The following is a 20,171-nucleotide window of genomic DNA, read 5'->3' as shown; positions in this document are numbered from 1 at the left end:
TTGTTTTTATTTCTATTGCCTTGGGAGACTGACCTAAGAAAACATTTGTACCATTTACTTCAGAGAATGTTTTGCCTATGCTTTCTTCTAGGAGTTTTATGGTGTCATGTCTTACGTTTAAGTCTTTAAGCCATTTTGAATTTATTTTTGTGTACAGGGTAAGGGTATGTTCTAACTTCATTGATTTACATGCAGCCGTCCAACTTTCCCAACACCCCTTGCTGAAGAGACTTTTTCCTATTGTATGTTCTTGACTCCTTAGTTGAAAATTAATTGCCTGTAGGTGTGTGGGTTTATTTCTGGGCTGTCTAGTCTGTTCCATTGTTCCATATGTCTGTTTTTGTGCCAATATCATGCTGTTTTGATTACTGTAGCTTTGTAGTATTGCCTGAAGTCTGGGATGGTTGTGCTTCCAGCTTTGTTCTTTTTCTTCAGGATTGCTTTGGCAATTCTGGGTCTTTTATGGTTCCATATGAATTTTAGGATTATTTGTTCTAGTTCTGTGAAAAAGGTCATGGGTAATTTGATAGGGATCACATTAAACCTGTAGATTGCTTTCCATTTCTTTGAATCACCTTCAGTTTTCTTTATTAATGTTTTATACTTCTCAGCATGTATGTCTTTCACCTCCTTGGTGAGGTTTATTCCTAAGTATTTATTTTTTGGGTTGTGATTTTAAAAGGTATTGTTTTTTTACATTCTCTTTCTGGTAATTCATTGTTGGCATAAAGAAATGCAACTGGTTTCTGTATGTTAATCTTATATTCTGATATCTCTCTGAATTCGTTTATCAGTTCTAGTAGTTTTTGTGTGGAGTCTTTAGTGTTTTCTATATATAGAATCATATCATCTGCATATAATGACAATTTTACCTCTTCTCTTCCAATTTGGATACTTTTATTTCTTTTTCTTGTCTGATTGCTGTTGCTAGGACTTCTAATACTATGTTGAAGAGAAGTGTGAGAGTGGCATCCTTGTCTTGTTCCAGATTTTAGCAAGAAGCCTTTCAACTTTTTGCCATTTCATTTTATATTGGCTGTGGGTTTGTCATGAATAGCTTTTACTATTTTGAGATATGTTACCTCTGTACCCACTTTGGTAATAATGTTTATCATGAATGGATGTTGAATTTTGTCAAATGCTTTTTCTGTATCTATTGATATGATCATGTGGTTTTTGTCCTTTCTTTTGTTTGTGTGGTATATTACATTGATTTGCATATGTTGAACCATCCTTGTGAACTTGGGATGAATCCCACTTGGTCGTGGTTTATGATCTTTTTTATGTGTGGCTGGATTTGGTTTGCTAATATTTTGTTGAGAATTTTTGCATCTACATTCATCAAAGATATTGGTCTGTAATTTTCTTTTTTCATGGTGTCTTTGTCTTGTTTTGGTATCAGGGTGATGGTGGCTTCATAGAATGTCCTTCAGAGTGTTCCTTCCTCTTTAGCTTTTTGGAAGAGTTTGAGAAGGATCAGTATAAGTTCTTCTTTGTATGTTTGGTAGAATTCACCTGTGAAGCCATCTGGTTCTGGACTTTTGTTTGTAGGGAGTTTTTAAATTCCAGATTCTATTTCATTTCTAGTGACTGGTCTGTATGTTTTTAGAAGAATGTTCATTTCTTCTAGGTCTTTCAATTTGTTGGCCTATAATTGTTCATAGTATTCCCTTGTGGCTTTTTGTATTTCTGTGGTATCAGTTTTTATGTCTCCTATTTCATTTCTTGTTTATTTGTATTCTCTCTCTTTTCTTCTTGGTGAGCCTGGCCAGAGGTTTGTCAGTCTTGTTTATCCTTTCAAAGAATCAACTCCTGGTTTTATTAATTTTTCTTTTTTTTTAAATCTCTGTTTTGTTTATTTCCTATCTGATCTTTATTATTTCCTTTCTTCTGCTGACTCTAGGTTTTGTTTGTTCTTTTTCTAATTTTTTTAAGTGGTATGTTAGGTTGTTTATTTGAGATTTTTCTTGTTTTCTGAGGAAGGCCTGTATCTCTATGAACTTTCCTCTGATAACTGCTTTTGCTGTATCCGATAGGTTTTGTATGGTTGTGTTTTCATCGTCATTTGCCTCAAGGTATTTTTTTATTTTTTACTTATTTTTAAATTAATTTTTATTGGAGTATAGTTGCTTTACAATGTTGTATTAGTTTCTACTGTATAACAAAGTGAATCAGCTATACATATATCCCCTCTTTTTTGGATTTCCTTCCCCTTTAGGCCACCACAGAGCACAGAGTTCCCTGAGCTATACAGTAGGTTCATATTAGTTATCTATTCTATACATAGTATCAATAGTGTATCTATGTCAATCCCAATCTCCTAATTCCCCCCAACCCCCTCTTTCCCCCTTGGTATCCATACATTTGTTCCCTATGTCCGTGTCTCTATTTCTGCTTTGCAAATAAGATCATCTATACCATTTTTCTAGATTCCACATATGTGCATTAATATACAATATTTGTTTTTCTCCTTCTAACTTACTTTACTCTAGGTCCATCCACTTCTCTACAAATTATCCAGTTTCGTTCCTTTTCATGGCTGAGTAATATTCCATTGTATATATGTACCACATCTTCTTTATCCATTCCTCTGTTGATGGTCATTTAGGTTGCTTCCATGTCCTGGCTATTGTAAATAGTGTTGCAATGATCATTAGGGTACATGTGTCTGTTTGAATTATGGTTTTCTTTGGGAATATGCCCAGTAGTGAGATTGCTGGGTCATATGGTAGTTCTATATAGGTATTTTGTTTAAATTTCATCTCTGATGTCATCATTGACCCATTGGTTTTTTAGTAGCATGTTGTTTAGTCTCCATGTAATCATTTTGTTCTCATTTCTTTTTCTGTGGTTAATTTGTAGTTTCATGCCATTATAGTCAGAAAAGATGCTTGAGATAATTTCTATACTCTTAAATTCGTTGAGGCTTGTTTTGGCCCTAGTATGTGATCAATCCTTGAGAATGTTACATGTGCCCTTGTTTTTTTTGGATGTCATGTCCTGAAAATATCAATTAAGTCTAACTGTTCTACTGTATCATCTATTATCTCTGTTGCCTTATTGATTCTTTGTCTGGAAGATCTGTCCATTGATGTGACTGGGGTGTTAAAGTCTCCTGCTATTATTGTATTCCTGTCAATTTCTCCCTTTATGTCTGTTAGTATTTGTTTTATGTATTTGGGTGATCCTGTATTAGGTACATATACGTTGATGAGTGTAAAATCCTCTTCTTGTAGTGGTCCTTTTATCATTATATAGTGTCCTTCTTTATGTTTCTTTATGGCTTTGTTTTAAGTTCTATTTAGTCTAAGTATTGTGACCCCCACTTTCTTGTCATTTCAGTTTGCATGGAATATCTTTTTCCATCCCCTCACTTTCAATCTATTGTGTTCTTTGCCCTAAAGTGAGTCTCTTGTAGGCAGCATATCATAAGCTCTTGTTTTTTTTTATCCAATCTGCCACTCTGTGTCTTTTGATTGCAGCATTGAGTGCATTGATTTTTAAGGTACTTCTTGATAGATATGTATTTATTGCAATTTTAAACTTTGTTTTCCCATTGATTTCATATTTCTTCTTTATCCCTTTCTTTTTCTTTTTGTTTTTACTTTTGTAGCTTGATGATTTTCTTTTGTATTATACTTATGTTCTCTTCTTTTTGGTTTTTGTAAACCTATGGTATGTTTTTGATTTGTGGTTACCCTGTTTATCAACTATGTTAACCCCTTCCTATATCTACTTGCCTTAGACTGGTAGTCATATTGGCTCAAACACATTCTAGGGAAAAAAATCTACATTTTCTTACTATCCTCCCCCACATTTTATGATTTTGATGTCCTCTTTTACATCGTCATGTTCATCCTTTTGCTGTTCATTGTGGTTATCATAACTTTCACATAAAAATTTTTTGATTTTTTTTTAATCTGTGTACTGGCTTATTTAAGTAATTTATTTTCCAATTGTGATTTTCTCTTTTCTATAGATTCTTACTTCTTTTCTATTTAGAGAAGACCTTTCAATATTTCCTTTAGGATAGGTTTAGTATTGCTGTATTCTTTTAGCTTTTGCTTGCCTGAGAAATTCTTTGTCTCATCTTCTATTCTAAATGATAATCTCGCTGGGTAGAGTATACCAGTTTGCAGATTTTTCCCTTTCAGGACTTTGAGTATATCTTGACACTTGCTTTTGGCCTGCATCACTTCTGTAGAGAAATCAGCCTTTTTTGGGTTGCCTTGTAATTAACTCTTTGCTTTTCTCTTTCTGCCTTTAGAATCCTCTATCTTTAACTTTTGCCATTTTTGTTATGTCTTGATGTAGGTCTGTTTGGGTTTATCTTGTTTGGGACCCTCTCTGCTTCCTGTACCTGGATGTCTGTTTCCTTCTTTAAGTTTGGGAAGTTTTCAGCCATAATTTCTTCAAATACATTTTTGATCCCCTTTTCTCTTTCTTCCCCTTCTGGAATCCTTATTATGCATAGGTTGGCATGCTTTATATTATCCCATAGGTCTCTTACATTGCTTTCATTTTTTTTTCATTTGGCTTTCTGTCTTCTGTCCTGATTGCATGATTTCCATTATTCTATCTTCCGGGTCACTTATTCGTTCTGCATTATTGTGTTATGTATTACCTTTAGCTCAGCTCTTGTCTCTGCAAATGAGTGTTCTAATTTTTCTTGGTTCTTCTTTATAGTTTCTAGTTCCTTTTTACAATACTCTGCATTTCTGTTGATAGCCATTCTTAATTCCTTCAGTATTTTCATTATCTTCTCTTTGAAATTTGTATCTATTAGACTGAAGAGATCTGCTTCATTGTTTGTTCTTTCAGGGGTATACTCTTGGTCTTTTAACTGGAAGTGGTTCCTCTGCTTTTTTGTTTTACTTATATTTCTCTTACTCTGTGAATTTAGGAGAAACAATTATCTACTGTGGTCTTGGAGGGCTATTTATATGTAGGGTTGTCCCTGTGTAGCTTGTGTGGGTTTAGTATGTTTGGTGCAAGGGCTGTTTTTAATATGGATGCCTGTTACTTCTTTCTTCAGTGTGTGCTGGTTGTTATTTCCTTGACAGGGGGTGCTGGTTTAGGTTGCTGGTTTCTGATCTTGGGGTTTTTGGCAGCAGGGGGTGGCTCAGGCACACCCCCTGGGGCATGCGATGGGAATGGAGGTGGCTTACAACCACTCCTGGAGTTCAGATGGGTGGTAGTGGGAGCCCACAACTACTCTTGGGGTCTGGGAGGGCATCAGTAGGGGGACCATGACCACTCCTGGAGTCCGGAAGGGCATCAGCAGGGGCCCACGACCATTCCTGTGGTCCAGAGGGGAGTCAGCAGGGGGTGGTAACCACCCCTGGGGTCCGGGAGGGTGTTGGCAGGGGCCCAGCGACCGCTCCTGGTGTCTGGGCAGGCTGCAGTGGAGGCTCAGGACCACCCCTGGAGCCTGTGCAGGCAGTATCCTGCCTCTGCGAGCATGTGCACAGGGAAAAAAGCTACAATCCAGGTCCCGTCCCTCCCTAGTGCAGTCCCCAAACAATGGCGACTGGCCTCTAAGGTGGCCCAGGCTTCCTTGGCGTACACCCCCAGCAGTCATCACACTGGATTCCAGCCCCCCCAGTCTGTTTCTACACAGCCAACCCCAGTCTTCTCCCTGGTTCTGATCTCCAAAGCACGAATTCCAGCACACAGTCCCTGCCAGAACCAGAAGATGGGCGTGCCAGGCTGGGCTGCTGCAAACCGGCTACTAGTGTTGTCCTTGGAGGCTCTGAAGCTCCCCTTCCGTCCCGGCTGATCTCCCCACTGCTGAAAGGGCTTCCCAGGGTGCAGGAATCTTTCCTCGTTCACAGCTCCCTCCCAGGGGCACAGGTCTGGTCCTGATTCCTTTTTCACTTTCTTCTTTCTTTTTTTTTTTTTTTTCTGTTTTCTTTTTTCCCACCCGGTTACATGGAGATTTTCTTGCCCTTTCAGCAGTTTGAGGTTTTCTGCCAGCATTCAGTAGATATTCTGTGAGAATCCTTCCATGTGTAGATGTATTTTTGTTGTATTTGTGAGAGAGGGTGAGCTTCATGTCTGAGTACTTTGCCATCTTGATTGCTCTCCCCACTTGCAAATTTTAATAGATCTGTTCAATCTTCATTTTCTTGTTTTCTCTTTAGTATTTGGTTCTGTTGATTACCCTGCTTTTTTTCCTTAAAATTTGTTCTTCTTTTGGTTTCAGACGTCACTTTCTCCTGGTTTTCTCCCACTTCTCAGAACATTCATTTGCTATCTCCTTTCTTGGCTCCACTTTCTCTTCCAAGTCATTAAATATTGCTATTCTCCAGGATTGGAACCTAATCACAATATATCTGTGCTTTCTCATATGTTTTTATATAATTTATATGCCACTAAATCACAACCAATATACCATTAAATCACCCCAGACCTCTCTTCAGACCTTCAGATGTAAATATACAATCTGTATTCACCATTTGCCTGTAGTTATTTCAACCTGGTGTACCATAGGCATCTCAAACAGAATATATCCAACTTGCCCACCCCACTCTGCACACTAATTGTCCTTGTGTATTGATGAATAACTTACATTAATGAATGTTTTGCTATCTGCTCAGCTGACCAAGCCAGAAATCTGAGTGTGTCTTTATTCACAATATCCAAATGGAAACAGGTCCTGTCAATTCTGTCTCTTGACATTTCAATTCTGCTCTCCTATTCTTACTATTTCTATTATATATAGTTCAAGCATTCAGGATCTCTCACCAGGACTACTGCAATAGCTTTCTAATTTATCTCTTGGTCTTCAGCCTTATAGTTCTCTTCCAGTTTATTAGAGTAAAGGTCTCCAAGTGAAAATATGATTTCAAACTCTCTGGCTTCAAACCTTTTAGTAGCTCCCAAATTCATGGCCATAGCATACAGCTGTGTAGGTTGTATATTGCACAACCCAAGGAGGTGCCGTTGCCATTGCTATTTTAGGTTTTTCTATTAGTGCCATATGAAGTATGCTAAGGAAAGATATTTTCTACTTATTGACATAAATGCATCATATAGACTATTACAGGCCCATTGCCTAAAATCCAAAATCAAACTCTAAACTTCTTATCAAGATTTATACAACCCTCCAAGTTTAGATATTTGCCTAACTTCTCTAGTGGTATCTTTATTATGGTTTCTTCTACCTCTACACACACCACCAGCCTCAACAAATTCTTCTACTTCCATAAATATACAAGAGAGTTTCTTGCTTTTGTCCCTTAATCTCCTGCTAGGCCTGGAGTGACCTGGCTCATCCCTTTCTCATTCCTGTTTACTTGGAAAACAACTACTTAACCTCACAGATTAGCTGAAAAATCCCTTTAATTTTACTCACTTACAGAAACCTTCTCTGGAAGAAAGGTTATTTTGCTGCTTGTTCCTTGAACAAAAGTATTATTTTTTCTAGCTGAACAATGCTACTGTTAGCAGCTAAGATGACTTACTCTCCCATCTATTCACATCTTACCCTGTCCTTAAGCTTCACCTAATAAAGCCTTCCCTGGCTACCTTATCTGAAAATTGTGCTTAAATAACACTGCTTGGCACCATCTTTATTTTCCTGGTGTCCTTCACAACGCTAGTGTTTCACAGGGGAGTGTTATGAAGGGGGAGGTAAATAATTTGAAGGGTGAATAATCAGATGTTTGAGAAAACTTGCATGATCTTTTCCTCTTGGATAGTCAGTGTCCACATTTTTGTATATTAGAGGCCCTTGACTTTCACATCCAATAATATGAAAGACTAGTTAACTATTACAAATATCCTTTTAAATGCATTGTTCAGCTCATATGAAAGTTAAGAACATCCCCAGGGAACAAAAATGGAGAGCAGATGACCACCAGCGCTGTCCTAGGGTATTTATCAATACTAGGGACCCAGAGACTAGGGTTTCAGTGTTCAAATGAAGAATGAGAGAGAAGGTCTTGGTCTTGCAGAAGGTGGAGATTTGGAATACCATCCCTCCCCACCCCCAATAAAGGACTATTCTTCATGAATAGAGTAGGTCAAGGAAAATGTCCACCAGAAAAGGAAGAATACACATGGAAATTTTTATAAGAACAGTGAATTTCAGGTTTATATTTTACCAGGTTTATATGGTATAAGAAAACCCAGTCCCAGAAATCATTTTAAAGTGGTTTAAGATTGGTATCATTCGAGGGGGCCTGGGAAAAGCAAATGAAAATTCTCTGTGGATGAAGACATTCCTAAACCATGCCTGCTAGGATTTCTTATATTAAGGTCTGTCAAAATAAGTTCTCAACAAAAATACCAACATGAGGAAACAAGATACAATAAGCAGAATTGACATTGATAACAAACAGCATAATTAGACTTCTAGGAACTTCAGATATTATAATGTTAGGTATAGAATATGTTATAACCATGTCTAAAATTTTTTTTTTTTTTTTTTAATAGAATTAAGAGAAGACAGATAAGAGTCTATAAGAAATGACCTGGGCACATACAAAAACCTGTACATGAATGTTCATAGCAACTTTATTCTTAATAGCCTGAAACTGGAGACAACCTAGATGTCCTTCCATGGCTGAATTGTTAAACAAACTGATTTACCCAGACCTTGACATACTATTCAACAGTCAAAGGAATGAACTATTGTTCATCTATGCAACCGTTTAGGTGAATCTTTGGGAATTTATGCTGAGTGAAAACCAGTCACACAAGGTGGCCTACAGCATGATTCCTTTTATATAACAGTTTTGAAATGACAGAATTTTAGGAATGGAGAACAGTTGCATGATGGTGTGGTGAGTACAGGGGGTGGGTAGGCAAGAGGGAGGTGAGTGTCGTTATAAAAGGATCCTTGCAGTGATGGAACTCTTCTGTATCTTAACTGTGGTGGTGGGTACATGAACCTCCACATGGGATAAATTGTACAGAATTAAATATACACATACACACAAATGAATATAAGTAAAACAGGAAATATGAATATCAGTGGATTGTATTAATGTTAATACGCTGGTTATAATATTGTACTGTAGTTTGCAAGATGTTACCACTGGGGGAAATTGGGTAGAGGATGAATGAGTGTGCTCTGTATTATTTCTTATAACTGATTTTGAGTCTACAATTATTTAAAAATAAAAAATTAATTAACCCAAACAATAAGCAGGCAGGTTTTGAAAGATACAATAAAACTTCTGGAAATTAAAAATTACAGAAATGAAAATACAGTGGAACAAGCTAAACAGCAGATCAGATTAAGTTGACAACTAAAGTTGTGGATTGGAAGATAAAGTAAATTACCTAAATCCATCAGAGAGGCAAAGATGAAAATAATATTAAAAGAAATAAATATAAGAGCATCTGATATATTTCTGATCTAGAAGGAAAAACTAGAGAATGGGATAGAGGCATTTTGAAGAGATAATCCCCAAGGATTTTCAGATCTATGAAAGATATGAACCTGTAGATTCAAAAGGAACAATGAAATCCAAGCAGAATAAACAAATATGTTATAGTGAGATTACAGACAACCTAAAATAAATAGAACATATTAAAAGTCAGATTTTTAGTGTGAAAAAGATAGCAGCAAATGTCTCAACTGCAACAATGGAAGCCAAAAAGTTTAAAAATACTTCAAAGTTCTAAGAGAAATTAACTGTCAAATTGTTGAAACCATCACAGACTAATGAAGGTAAAATAAAGATATTTGCAAATGCAGAACCAACTAACCAGCAGTAACAACCAAAACAGACTGGTTACCATTCTGATACCCTCACTAAAAAATTGATAAAAGATGAATTTAGGGAAAATATCCCTGAAGAAATTTCTGCTCTGCAAGAATAAGAAAGTATAAACCAAGAAATTCTAAACATTCATCAGGAACACTAACTATATAAAATACCAAAAACATAACAGTAATAGTATTAATGCTAACAAATTGGGAGAAACAAAAATAGAATTGAATTGAAATATTGGGACTTCCCTGGTGACACAGTGGTTAAGAATCCACCTGCCAATGCAGGGGACACGGGTTCAAACCCTGGTCCAGGAAGGTCCCACATGTGGAGCAACTAAACCTGCGAGCCACAACTGCTGAGCCCACATGCCACAACTGCCAAAGCCTGCATGCGCCCCCTAGAGCCTGTGCTCCACAACAAGAGAAACCACTGCAATGAGAAGTCCGTGCACTGCAACAAAGAGTAACTCCCGCTTGCCTCAACTAGAGAAAGCCCACACGCAGCAACAAAGACACAACACAGCCAAAATTAAATAAATAAATAAATAAATAAATAAATAAATAGATAGATAGATAGATAGATAAATAAAAGAATTGAACTGAAATATTGAAGAACAAGAACATGTAAGATGGGAGTGGAATGTTTAGAGTTAAAGCTTTCTAAGATCTTTGCATTTATTGGGAAGATAGATTTACCAAATGATTTTAGTTTTTAAAAGGTATGCATATTAAAAATTTAAGTGCAAGTGCTAAATAAATAAAAATAAATTGTAAAACTTTCTAAATAGTAGGTAGAAAATGAAATAACAGAATCATAGTCAATCCAAAAGAAGTCCAGAAAAGGGGGTAGAAAAGCAGATAGAGAAACAATAGAAAACCAAAATAACATAGAAGGGATAATCAATATATATTAGTTGTCAGAATATATATAATTAGACTAAACTTGTCAATAAAACTTGCGAGAAATTATCAGACTAGATTTAAGTACATCTGTATGCAATTTGAAGAAGAAACACATGAAATATGAGAACATAGAATGAAAGTAAAAGGTGAAACCATGAAACACTAACCAAAAGGAAAGATATACCAGGCAAACACTAACCAACAATAAAATAGCAATAGTAATATTAGTTAAAATAGTAAAGACTGCTGTTCTCTTTTTCCTTGCAGTAGAACTGTCAGTCTTAATGGACACCCAGCTGGAGACTGCATTTCCTAACCTCTCTTGCAGATAGTTGTGACCATGTGTTTATGTTAGGGCCAATGGAATATGAACAAAGTGATGAATACATCTTCCTGATACTCTCCTTAAAGACAAAAACTGTTCGGCCTCCTTTTCTCTCTCTTCCTCCAATTACTTGGAAAAGGCAACTGTAGCAGAAGACTTGTTACCATATTGAGTCAATGGCAATCATAGAACAGATGTAAAAAGAATTATTGTCATTATGGTCACTTCATCAGAAATATAAATTTTGAACTTGAGTGCAAAAAATAATCTAACTTTGAAATATGTAAAATAAAAATAGATAATTATAAGGAATCTGCTCTTGTAGATCGACATAAATACTATTGACTGAAAAAAAATGCACAATCTGAGAGTTGTGAGTTTTTATTGGGGGCATAATGAGGACTATAGCCCGGGAGACTGCATTTCAGATAGCCCTGAGAAACTGCTCCAAAGAGGGAGGGTGGAAGGTCAGTATAATGTGATTTTGGCAATGGGGGAGTACACGCAGGCAAGCACATATTTTTTGCAGTAGGTTGCTGCTAGTCTCATGAAGATTACCACTAGTCACAAGGAGCAGACATCACCATGAAGGATTTTAGTGCTTTTCTAGATACAAGGAGATAGAAGAATTGGGGTCATAAAATCTGAAAATATCTAACTATCTGAAGACCTGTTCTGCCAGTTTTTCCCAGAGGACAAAGTGCCTCATTCCTGAACTCCACCCTGAACTCCTTTCAGGGGATGTTGAAGGTCAGCAGCTGCAGTGGCTCATGATTTAATCCTTGTAGAGGTAGATGACAAGTGCCAATTTGTAGTTGGCAATACAAAAAGCAAAACTGTAATATTTTTAGAAGAAAAGATAGAAAAATATTTTTATGACAAAAGTAGGAAAGAATTTCCTAGACAAGGCATAAAAAAGTACTAACCTTAGAGGAAAAGATTGATAGTTTTGACTATATTAGAAGTACTTTGTGTTACATTGGTATCATTAGTAAATACTCATGATCAAAATATGTTATTAAAGTTGAATTTATAAAAACAGACTATAAGAAGATATGTGCAGTATATATAGCTGCATGGAATAGTATGCAGATTATATAAATGTCATCTATGAATCAGTAAGTTAAAGACAGCCCAAGACAGAGACAATAGGTATGAACAAGCAATTAATAGAAAAAGAAAACCAGTAGTCAACCTGCATTTGAAAAGATGTCTAACCTCACTGCAAATTATGGATATACATAATAAAATCACAATGAAATACCATTCACACTCGTGAAATTGTCAAACATGAGAACAATACCAAGTGTTGAAGGGTTAATGAGGATGTAGGTGGAGCAGTGGAAGCTCTCAAATAATGTTGGTGGGGATATAAATTTGGCATTTGTTAAAATTAAAAACATGTCTACAGTACTACCCAGCAATTCTATTCCTAGGTATATGTTTGAGAAATTCCTGCATATGTACATAAGGAAACATGTAAAAGCAAATTCAAAGTAGCCTTGTTATAATAGCAAAAACATTTAAAACAAAACAAAACAAAACCCTGACTGCCCATCAACAGGGAGAATGAGTAAGGTGTGTTATTCCATATAATGGAAGATAGTTGTGCAAATGAATGAAGTAAGTTTCCACATATGACTATGGAAGAGTCTCATGTAGAGTATTGAGGGAAAAAAAAGCAAGTCACAGAAGCATACAGTTTAACACATGTACGTGTAAAGTTTTAACACTTGCAAAACAATACTATATATTGCATACAGATACCATATTTGTATTAAATGTATAAGAGATTTTATTATGCATGTGATAGGTGTTTTGTCATTGCCTTCTCCCTATGATAAGATGACACTTGGGTTGTAGAGTAGCAGTAGGTTATTTCTTTCCTGGGAAGATTTTCCAGAGGTAGTGACTATTTAAGTTGAGTGATGAAAAATGAGCATGGGTTTTCTAAGTAGAATTCATGCACTGAAATTAATATACTAAAGTGTGTTCCTTTGGCTCACAGCAAAACTGCTCTGATATTCACTTAGAACATTTTGACTTATTGAGTATATTCTAGCAAATTTAGTTGCCTTCTAATCCATGGTAGATTAGACTGCCAGAGGCAGATACATAGGTAAATGAGAAATGGTGGCCAGCTATGAGATATAAGGCAGGAAAAATCACCAAATGCAGACATAGTTATTAAAACTAAAAGCAACCTAAGGCTAAATGTAACATAAAGGCAATGAATCACAGATGCCCTAACAACTCCAGATAACAGGCTGTACACTACTGCAATTAATGATGACCCCCCAGGTCATCCACATGTTTCTGTTTTTGTTCAAGTATTCAGGAATTTTTATGATACATATTTGCAATAATAGTCATCAATTTTAAAAAAGATTTGGGACTTGAAGCTATTTTTCTGTTATGCAAAATTAACCTTTTGGAATAGCACACTTCTAAATTATGCCTAGTAAATGATGCATTTCTGTGTTTCATTTATTCAATAGACATTCCATGAGTAATTTACCATGTGGTAGGCATAATGTGGACACTGGCCATACACAAACAAATCAGATAATTATATCATCCACTAACACATTGTGTGATATATGATATGTGTTAATATATGTTTGTTTAGGAAGAGAAGGAAGTGCTAATTGGCTTTTTGATCTTTGCTATACTTTTATCATTTTGAAAATTTAAAAAATTAGAAGTAGAGAGAAGTGAAAACTATTGGATTTGGAATTTCAATTGAGAAATATATTTTATGAATTTCCCATAGGCTTCTTGCAGTATGTATTAAAAGATTTTTAAAAGTTTAATCTCTTTAATTTTGTAATTCTGATTCTAAAAATTTATCATAAGAAAACAATGAAAAATAAGCACAATGGGAAGAATTAATATTGTTAAAATGGCCATACTACCCAAAGCAATCTACAGATTTAATGTGGTCCCTATCAAATTACCCATGACCTTCTTCACAGAACTAGAACAAATAATCCTAAAATTCATATGGAACCATAAAAGACCCAGAATTGCCAAAGCAATCCTGCAGAAAAAGAACAAAGCTGGAGGCACAACCATCTCAGACTTCAGGCAATACTACAAAGCTACAGTGATCAAAACAGCATGATACTGGCACAAAAACAGACATATGGATCAATGGAACAGCATAGAGAGCCCAGAAATAAACCCACACACCTATGGTCAATTAATCTTTGACAAAGGAGGCAAGAATATACTAATAGGTAAAAAGACAGTATCTTTAGCAAGGGGTGTTGGGAAATTTGGACAGCTGCATGTAAATCAGTGAAGTTAGAACACACTCTCACACCATTCACAAAAATAAACTCAAAATGGCTTAAAGACTTAAACATAAGATATGACACTGTAAAACTCCTAGAATAGAACAGGGGCAAAACATTCTCTGACATAAATTGTACCAATATTTTCTTAGGTCAGTTTCCCAAGGCAATAGAAATAAAAGCAAAAATAAACAATTGGGACTAATCAACCCTACAAGCTTTTGTACAGCAAAGGAAACCATACAGGAAATGAAAAGAAACCTTACAGACTGGGAGAAAATATTTGCAAATGATGTGACTGATAAGGGCTTAATTTCCAAAATATACGAACAGCTCATACAACTCAACAACAAAAACACAAACAACTCAAATTGAAAAATGGGCAGAAGACCTAAATAGACATTTTTCCAAAGAAGACATACAAATAGACAACAGGCACATGAAAAGATGCTCAATGTCACTAATTATTAGAGAAATGCAAATCAAAACTACAATGAGGTACCACCTCATGCCTGTCAGAATGGCCATCATTAAAAAGTCTACAAATAAATGCTGGAGAGGGTATGGAGAAAAGGGAAGTCTCCTACACTGTTGGTGAGAATGTAAGTTGGTGCAGCCATTGTGGAAAACAGTATGGAGGTTCTCAAAAAACTAAAAATAGAATTGCTGTATGATCCAGCAATCCCACTCCTGGGCATATGTACAGACAAAACTATAATTCAAAAAGATACATGCACTCCTGTGTTCATAGCTCTATTCACAATAGCCAAGACATGGAAACAACCTAAATGTCTATCAACAGATGAATGGATAAAGAAGATGTGGTACATATATACAATGGAATACTACTCAGCCATAAAAAAGAATGAAATAATGCCATTTGCAGCAACATGGATGCAACTAGTGATTATCATACTAAGTGAAGTAAGTCAGAAAGAGAAAGACAAATACCATATGATATTACTTATGTGTGGAATCTAAAATATGACACAAATGAACCTATCTATGAAACAGAAACACACTTGTGATTGCCAAGGTAGTTGGTGGGGGGGAGGGATAGATTGGGAGTTTGGGGTTAGCAGAAGCAAACTGTTATATATAGAATGGATAAACAACAAGGTCCTACTGTGTAGCACAGGGAACTATATTCAATATCCTGTGTTAAACCATAATGGAAAAGAATATAAAAAAGAATGTATATATATGTATAACTGAATCACTTTGCTGTACAGCAGAAATTAACACATTGTAAATCAACTATACTTTCATTAAAAGAAATAAGCACAATACTTTTAGATGTTGCTTAGCTGGCATTATTTCCAAGAAGGAAAAGGTGTTCAGTACTAGGGAATTTGTTAAGTTATGTTATATTCATCTATCAGAATTCCAGTTTGAGAATAGTTAATGATGTAAGAAAATGTTTATGCTAAATTGGTAAGTTGTAAAAAATGGCTGGAGAAAAATAGCGGTATTTATGGTAGTGGAATTACAGGTAATTTTCCTTTTCCTTTCTATTCTTTATTCTTATTTTCCAAATTTTCTACACTAAACGTATAGCAATGGTTATAAATGTAAAAAAAAAAAATCAATTTCTATTTGTAAGATAGCACTGATTTTTCCATTCTGGAATAGATTGTTTTGGAAATAAATTTTTATCTTGGATGATCATTATTGACCATAGTGGGTTTTTGTGGACTTTGTCAATGACCAAGACTTGAATTTTGTTTAAAGCCACAATAATTCACATACAAATTCACCAGGTATGATTTAGATCACTCATTAAAAATATTATTATGTACGTTTTTGTTTCTCAAGTTGAATAAATAAATGGAAATATATGTGTTATTAAAGCCGTAGATAAGTATTCACAAAGATGAAATGGAGAATCTTCATGTAAATACTTAATATTCTTTTTTGTTCTCATGAATTTGCAGTTCCTCTGTGGGTAGTGCACTTCCTCGAAGACGTTGCTGTGCATATATTACCATTGGAATGATATGTATTTTCATTGGAGTTGGATTAACTGTGAGTATTACTCTACTCACTGTTAGAATTCTTTCTTCTTAACTTTATTCAGTAGTAATAACTTTTTTCAGTAGTAAATGGTGAGGTCTGGAACAGCCTTCATTGATCCCTGAAGAACCTGTCTCCCTCGCATACCAGGCCCAGAAGCTTCTGAAAAACTATGAGCAATCTGAAGCCAATCCATGGGCCTGGAGCTTGCCCATGCAGGTGAAATCATGTCTTGGGATCCCTCTGAAGGTCCTTGACATTGGGAATTTTACCTCCCATTTAACAAAAGCCCATTTGTTTTTATTTAGTGCCAGAACCAATTTTGTCATGGCCAAAGCTGAAGCAATACTCATTCAGCTATGAAGGTCTGAAAAACCATTCTTCTTTTTATTCAAGTCAAACAGAGATTTATTATCAATATGGGGATGGCATTGGGGTTATATAGATTAAATTCCTTTTATAAATAAGAAATTTTAATGGAATTTTTGTTTACTTCATAAGGTTTATAGTTAATGTAACTAACAATGTCATTTTATTAAATTTTACTCTGTTAGTGGTAGCCAACAAATGCAGCAACTCATAATTTGTCGGGGTTTTGTCATCTCAGGAATATATTTCATAAAAATTGCATGTAAGCCAATACAAGTTCTCAGTTTCTAACCTTTTATTTTTATATTGCTTTTTATTTTAGGTTGGCACCCAAGGTTTTGCAAGGCGATTTCATGCAACCTATGTTTCTTGGGCAGTTGCTTATCTCTTAGGTTTGATCTGCCTTATCCGAGCTTGTTATTGGGGAGCTATAAGAGTGAGTTATCCAGAACACAGTTTTGCATAAGCTTGTTTATGATTTGATAATGCAGGTGAGAGTATCTAGCAGTTCTCGATAAACTACTCTGGCATCTTTAAATCATTTACCTAATGGATTTCATTCTGGTTTATGTATGAAGTTTTAAGACTTTGGGAGTCTTTTATGAACAAATGCTCATTGTACTACATTATATGCAAATAGGTTGTTTTGCTGCTAAGTTTTCAAGCTCCAAATAATAAATCTTGGTCTTCATGTTCTTTTACATCTCTTAAATATATTTTTGATTTGTTCCCAAACTTTACATATAACATCAACCTTTCATTATTTTTAAATCAGTTATTCCATTACTTGCTGATCTATATTTCCAAGAAGTGTTTATAAATGTTGGTATAATAGCTTCACATTTATACTTATATTTTAATTGAACAGTAACACAATTGCTTGCTTTAAAATCTAAGCAATATGCATTTTGCTTAAACTGCTTACTGTAACTTTAACTAAGATCATAGTGACCTTATTCAGGAAAAAAAAAAAATTTAGTGTACCTTCAAAGACTTGACATTCTTGTCAGATAAAGACCATTTCTAGATACTGTATGCTTGTTTTATGTTGTTTGTAGAAAGATATAATATTTTGGTAGTAATTTAAAATACAAGAATAAAAATATTTATTTGTCCACAGCTGGAGATATGTTGGGTAAATGCTTTTTTCTCAAAGATCACAGGATCTTTGCCTTTGTCACAGGATCTTTTTGTCTTTTATTTTTGTCATTTTTAAATTTACTAATTATAAAAGTTCTGGCCTAGATTTTTGAAATTTAATGTTAATCATCTCTATGTATTCCTTTATGGAGCCTGAAGGAGGTATTTCACATAACATATTTCATAATATTTAACCATTTACAAAGATGTATCTATATTAGGTTGTCCTCCTTTTCATTAGATCATGGTAAATTTTTCTTATTGGGATAATTATGGAATACTTATATGTGCAGGGAGCCTGTAACATTTTACACTGGCTAAAATATTGAGATGAGATGCAGTTACTTTTACCATTCTTCTCAAATATAGCTGGTTAAATAATTACCAAATTTATTCAAAATACAGATCAAAGACAAAAAGCAACATAGTTTTCTAAGAATTCACTAGGATTTAAGGAATCAGCTCTTGCACTGCCCATCTTTGCAGTTTTGAAAAAGAAATTGCTTAACTGAGAGGTAATATTCTAAAGCTTTTGAAGTAGTAGAATTAGATAATGAGATGCTCTGAGTAAATTAATTGGCTATTCCATGGATAAGATTATTTATGTTCCTAATTAGTATAAAAATGTACTCATCAGAGAGTTTGGAACAAACTACACATAAATTTCAAAGAGTAAATGATAAATGTATAAATGCAGTTGCTCAGGATTATATGTATCTTTAAAAATATACTAATAAAGATTATTGTTCAAAAATTACCTTGTTCTATTCCATTTTTAAAAAATAAGAGGTCTTTCTAAAATTGCCTTCAGATCTTACTCTAAAGTTTTCATGTTCAAGAATGCATATAATGTTCCTTTATATAATATTTGCTTATGTTTTTTCCAGTATTTTCATGCTTTTATTTTAAAAATAAAGATTTTTAATCCATTTGTAATACACTTGATGTATGAAATGAGAATCTAATTTGTTTATTTTCTTAATGGTTGATTAGTTGTAGCAGCATTGTATATTGAGTAATACATTATTTCCCCATTAACTTGAAATCCCACATTAAATTATATGCTACATGATCATATTCCTTTTGCAATATAACTCCATGAAAGCAGGAACCTTGGTCTTATTTGCTGCTTTATTTCCAGCATTTAGAAGAATGCCTAGTGCGTATGTGTTCAATAGATACTTGTTGCATGAATGAATAAATGATTGAATGAATTGGTATGTTAAATTCTTAAATGCGCTTTGGTCTGGATTTTACATTTGTTCCAGAATGTATAGCTAAATGTTTATATAATCTTATGCTAATGAAAAACTTTCCAAGTAGAACCCCAAAGCAGATATTAATAAGAAAGAAATTCAACATCCATTTATGATAAAAACTCTCAACAAAGTGAGTATAGAGGGAACATACCTCAACATAATAAAAGCCATATATGACAAACCTACAGCAACATCATACACAACAGCAAAAAGCTGAAAGCATTTCCTCAAAGATCAGGAAAAGGACAAGGATGTCCACTCTCACACTTCTTTTCAACATAGTATTGGAAGTCCTGGCTACAGCAGTCACTTTGCCAGTGACATGATACTATATATATAAAAAATCTTAAAGACACCACCAATAAACTATTAGAATAAATGAATTCAGTAAGTTGCAGGATACAAAATTAATATACAGAAATCTGTTGAATTTTATACACTAACAACAAACTATCAGAAAGAAAACAGTCCATTTACAATTGCATCAAACAGAATAAAATACCTAGGACTAAATCTAACCAATCTTTTACAGAGGGTAAAAGACTTATACTCATTAAACTATGACATTAATGAAAGAAATTGAAGACAACACAACAAATGAAAAGATATATCATGCTCATGTATTGGAAGAATTAATACTATTAAAATGACCACAGATTCAGTGTAATCCCTATCAAAATACCAATGGCATTTTTCACAGAACTAGAACAAATTATTCTAAAATTTGTATGGAAACAGAAAAGATCCCAAATAGCCAAAAGTATCTTGCAAAAGAAGAACAAAACTGGAGATATCATGCTCCCTGACTTCAAACTATACTACAAAGCTGCAGTAATCAAAACAGTGTGGTGCTGGCACAAAAACAGACACACATTATCAATGGAATCAAAAATCAAGAGCCAAAAAAAAAAAAAAAAAAAGAACCAAGAGCCAGAAATAAACCCACATGTATATGTTCAATTAATCTACAACAAGGAAGGCAAGAATATACAATGGGGAAAGACAGCCACTTCAATAAATGGTGAACAGCTAGATGCAAAAGAATCAAACTGGACTACTTTCTCACACCACATACAAAAATAAACTCAAAATCGATTAAAGACTTAAATGTAAGACCCCAAACCATAAAACTCCTGGAA

General features: G+C 34.6%; 1 protein-coding gene across 1 annotated transcript in view; it reads left to right on the top strand.

The window, feature by feature from the left end:
* PIP4P2 (phosphatidylinositol-4,5-bisphosphate 4-phosphatase 2) overlaps positions 1–17,235 on the top strand; it is a 90,631-nt gene extending 73,396 nt beyond the window's left edge. Inside the window, exons 6-7 of the mRNA XM_068525832.1 lie at positions 16,186–16,276; positions 16,956–17,235. Of these exons, the coding sequence (XP_068381933.1) occupies positions 16,186–16,276; positions 16,956–17,099 (235 nt within the window). The 3' untranslated portion in view covers positions 17,100–17,235. The remainder of the gene's footprint in view (positions 1–16,185; positions 16,277–16,955) is intronic.
* The last annotated feature ends 2,936 nt before the right edge of the window (positions 17,236–20,171 follow it).

The sequence above is a fragment of the Eschrichtius robustus genome, chromosome 17 (assembly GCF_028021215.1).
Source record: "Eschrichtius robustus isolate mEscRob2 chromosome 17, mEscRob2.pri, whole genome shotgun sequence".
NCBI classification, from domain to species: domain Eukaryota; kingdom Metazoa; phylum Chordata; class Mammalia; order Artiodactyla; family Eschrichtiidae; genus Eschrichtius; species Eschrichtius robustus.
This window is presented reverse-complemented; position numbering and strand designations above follow the sequence as displayed.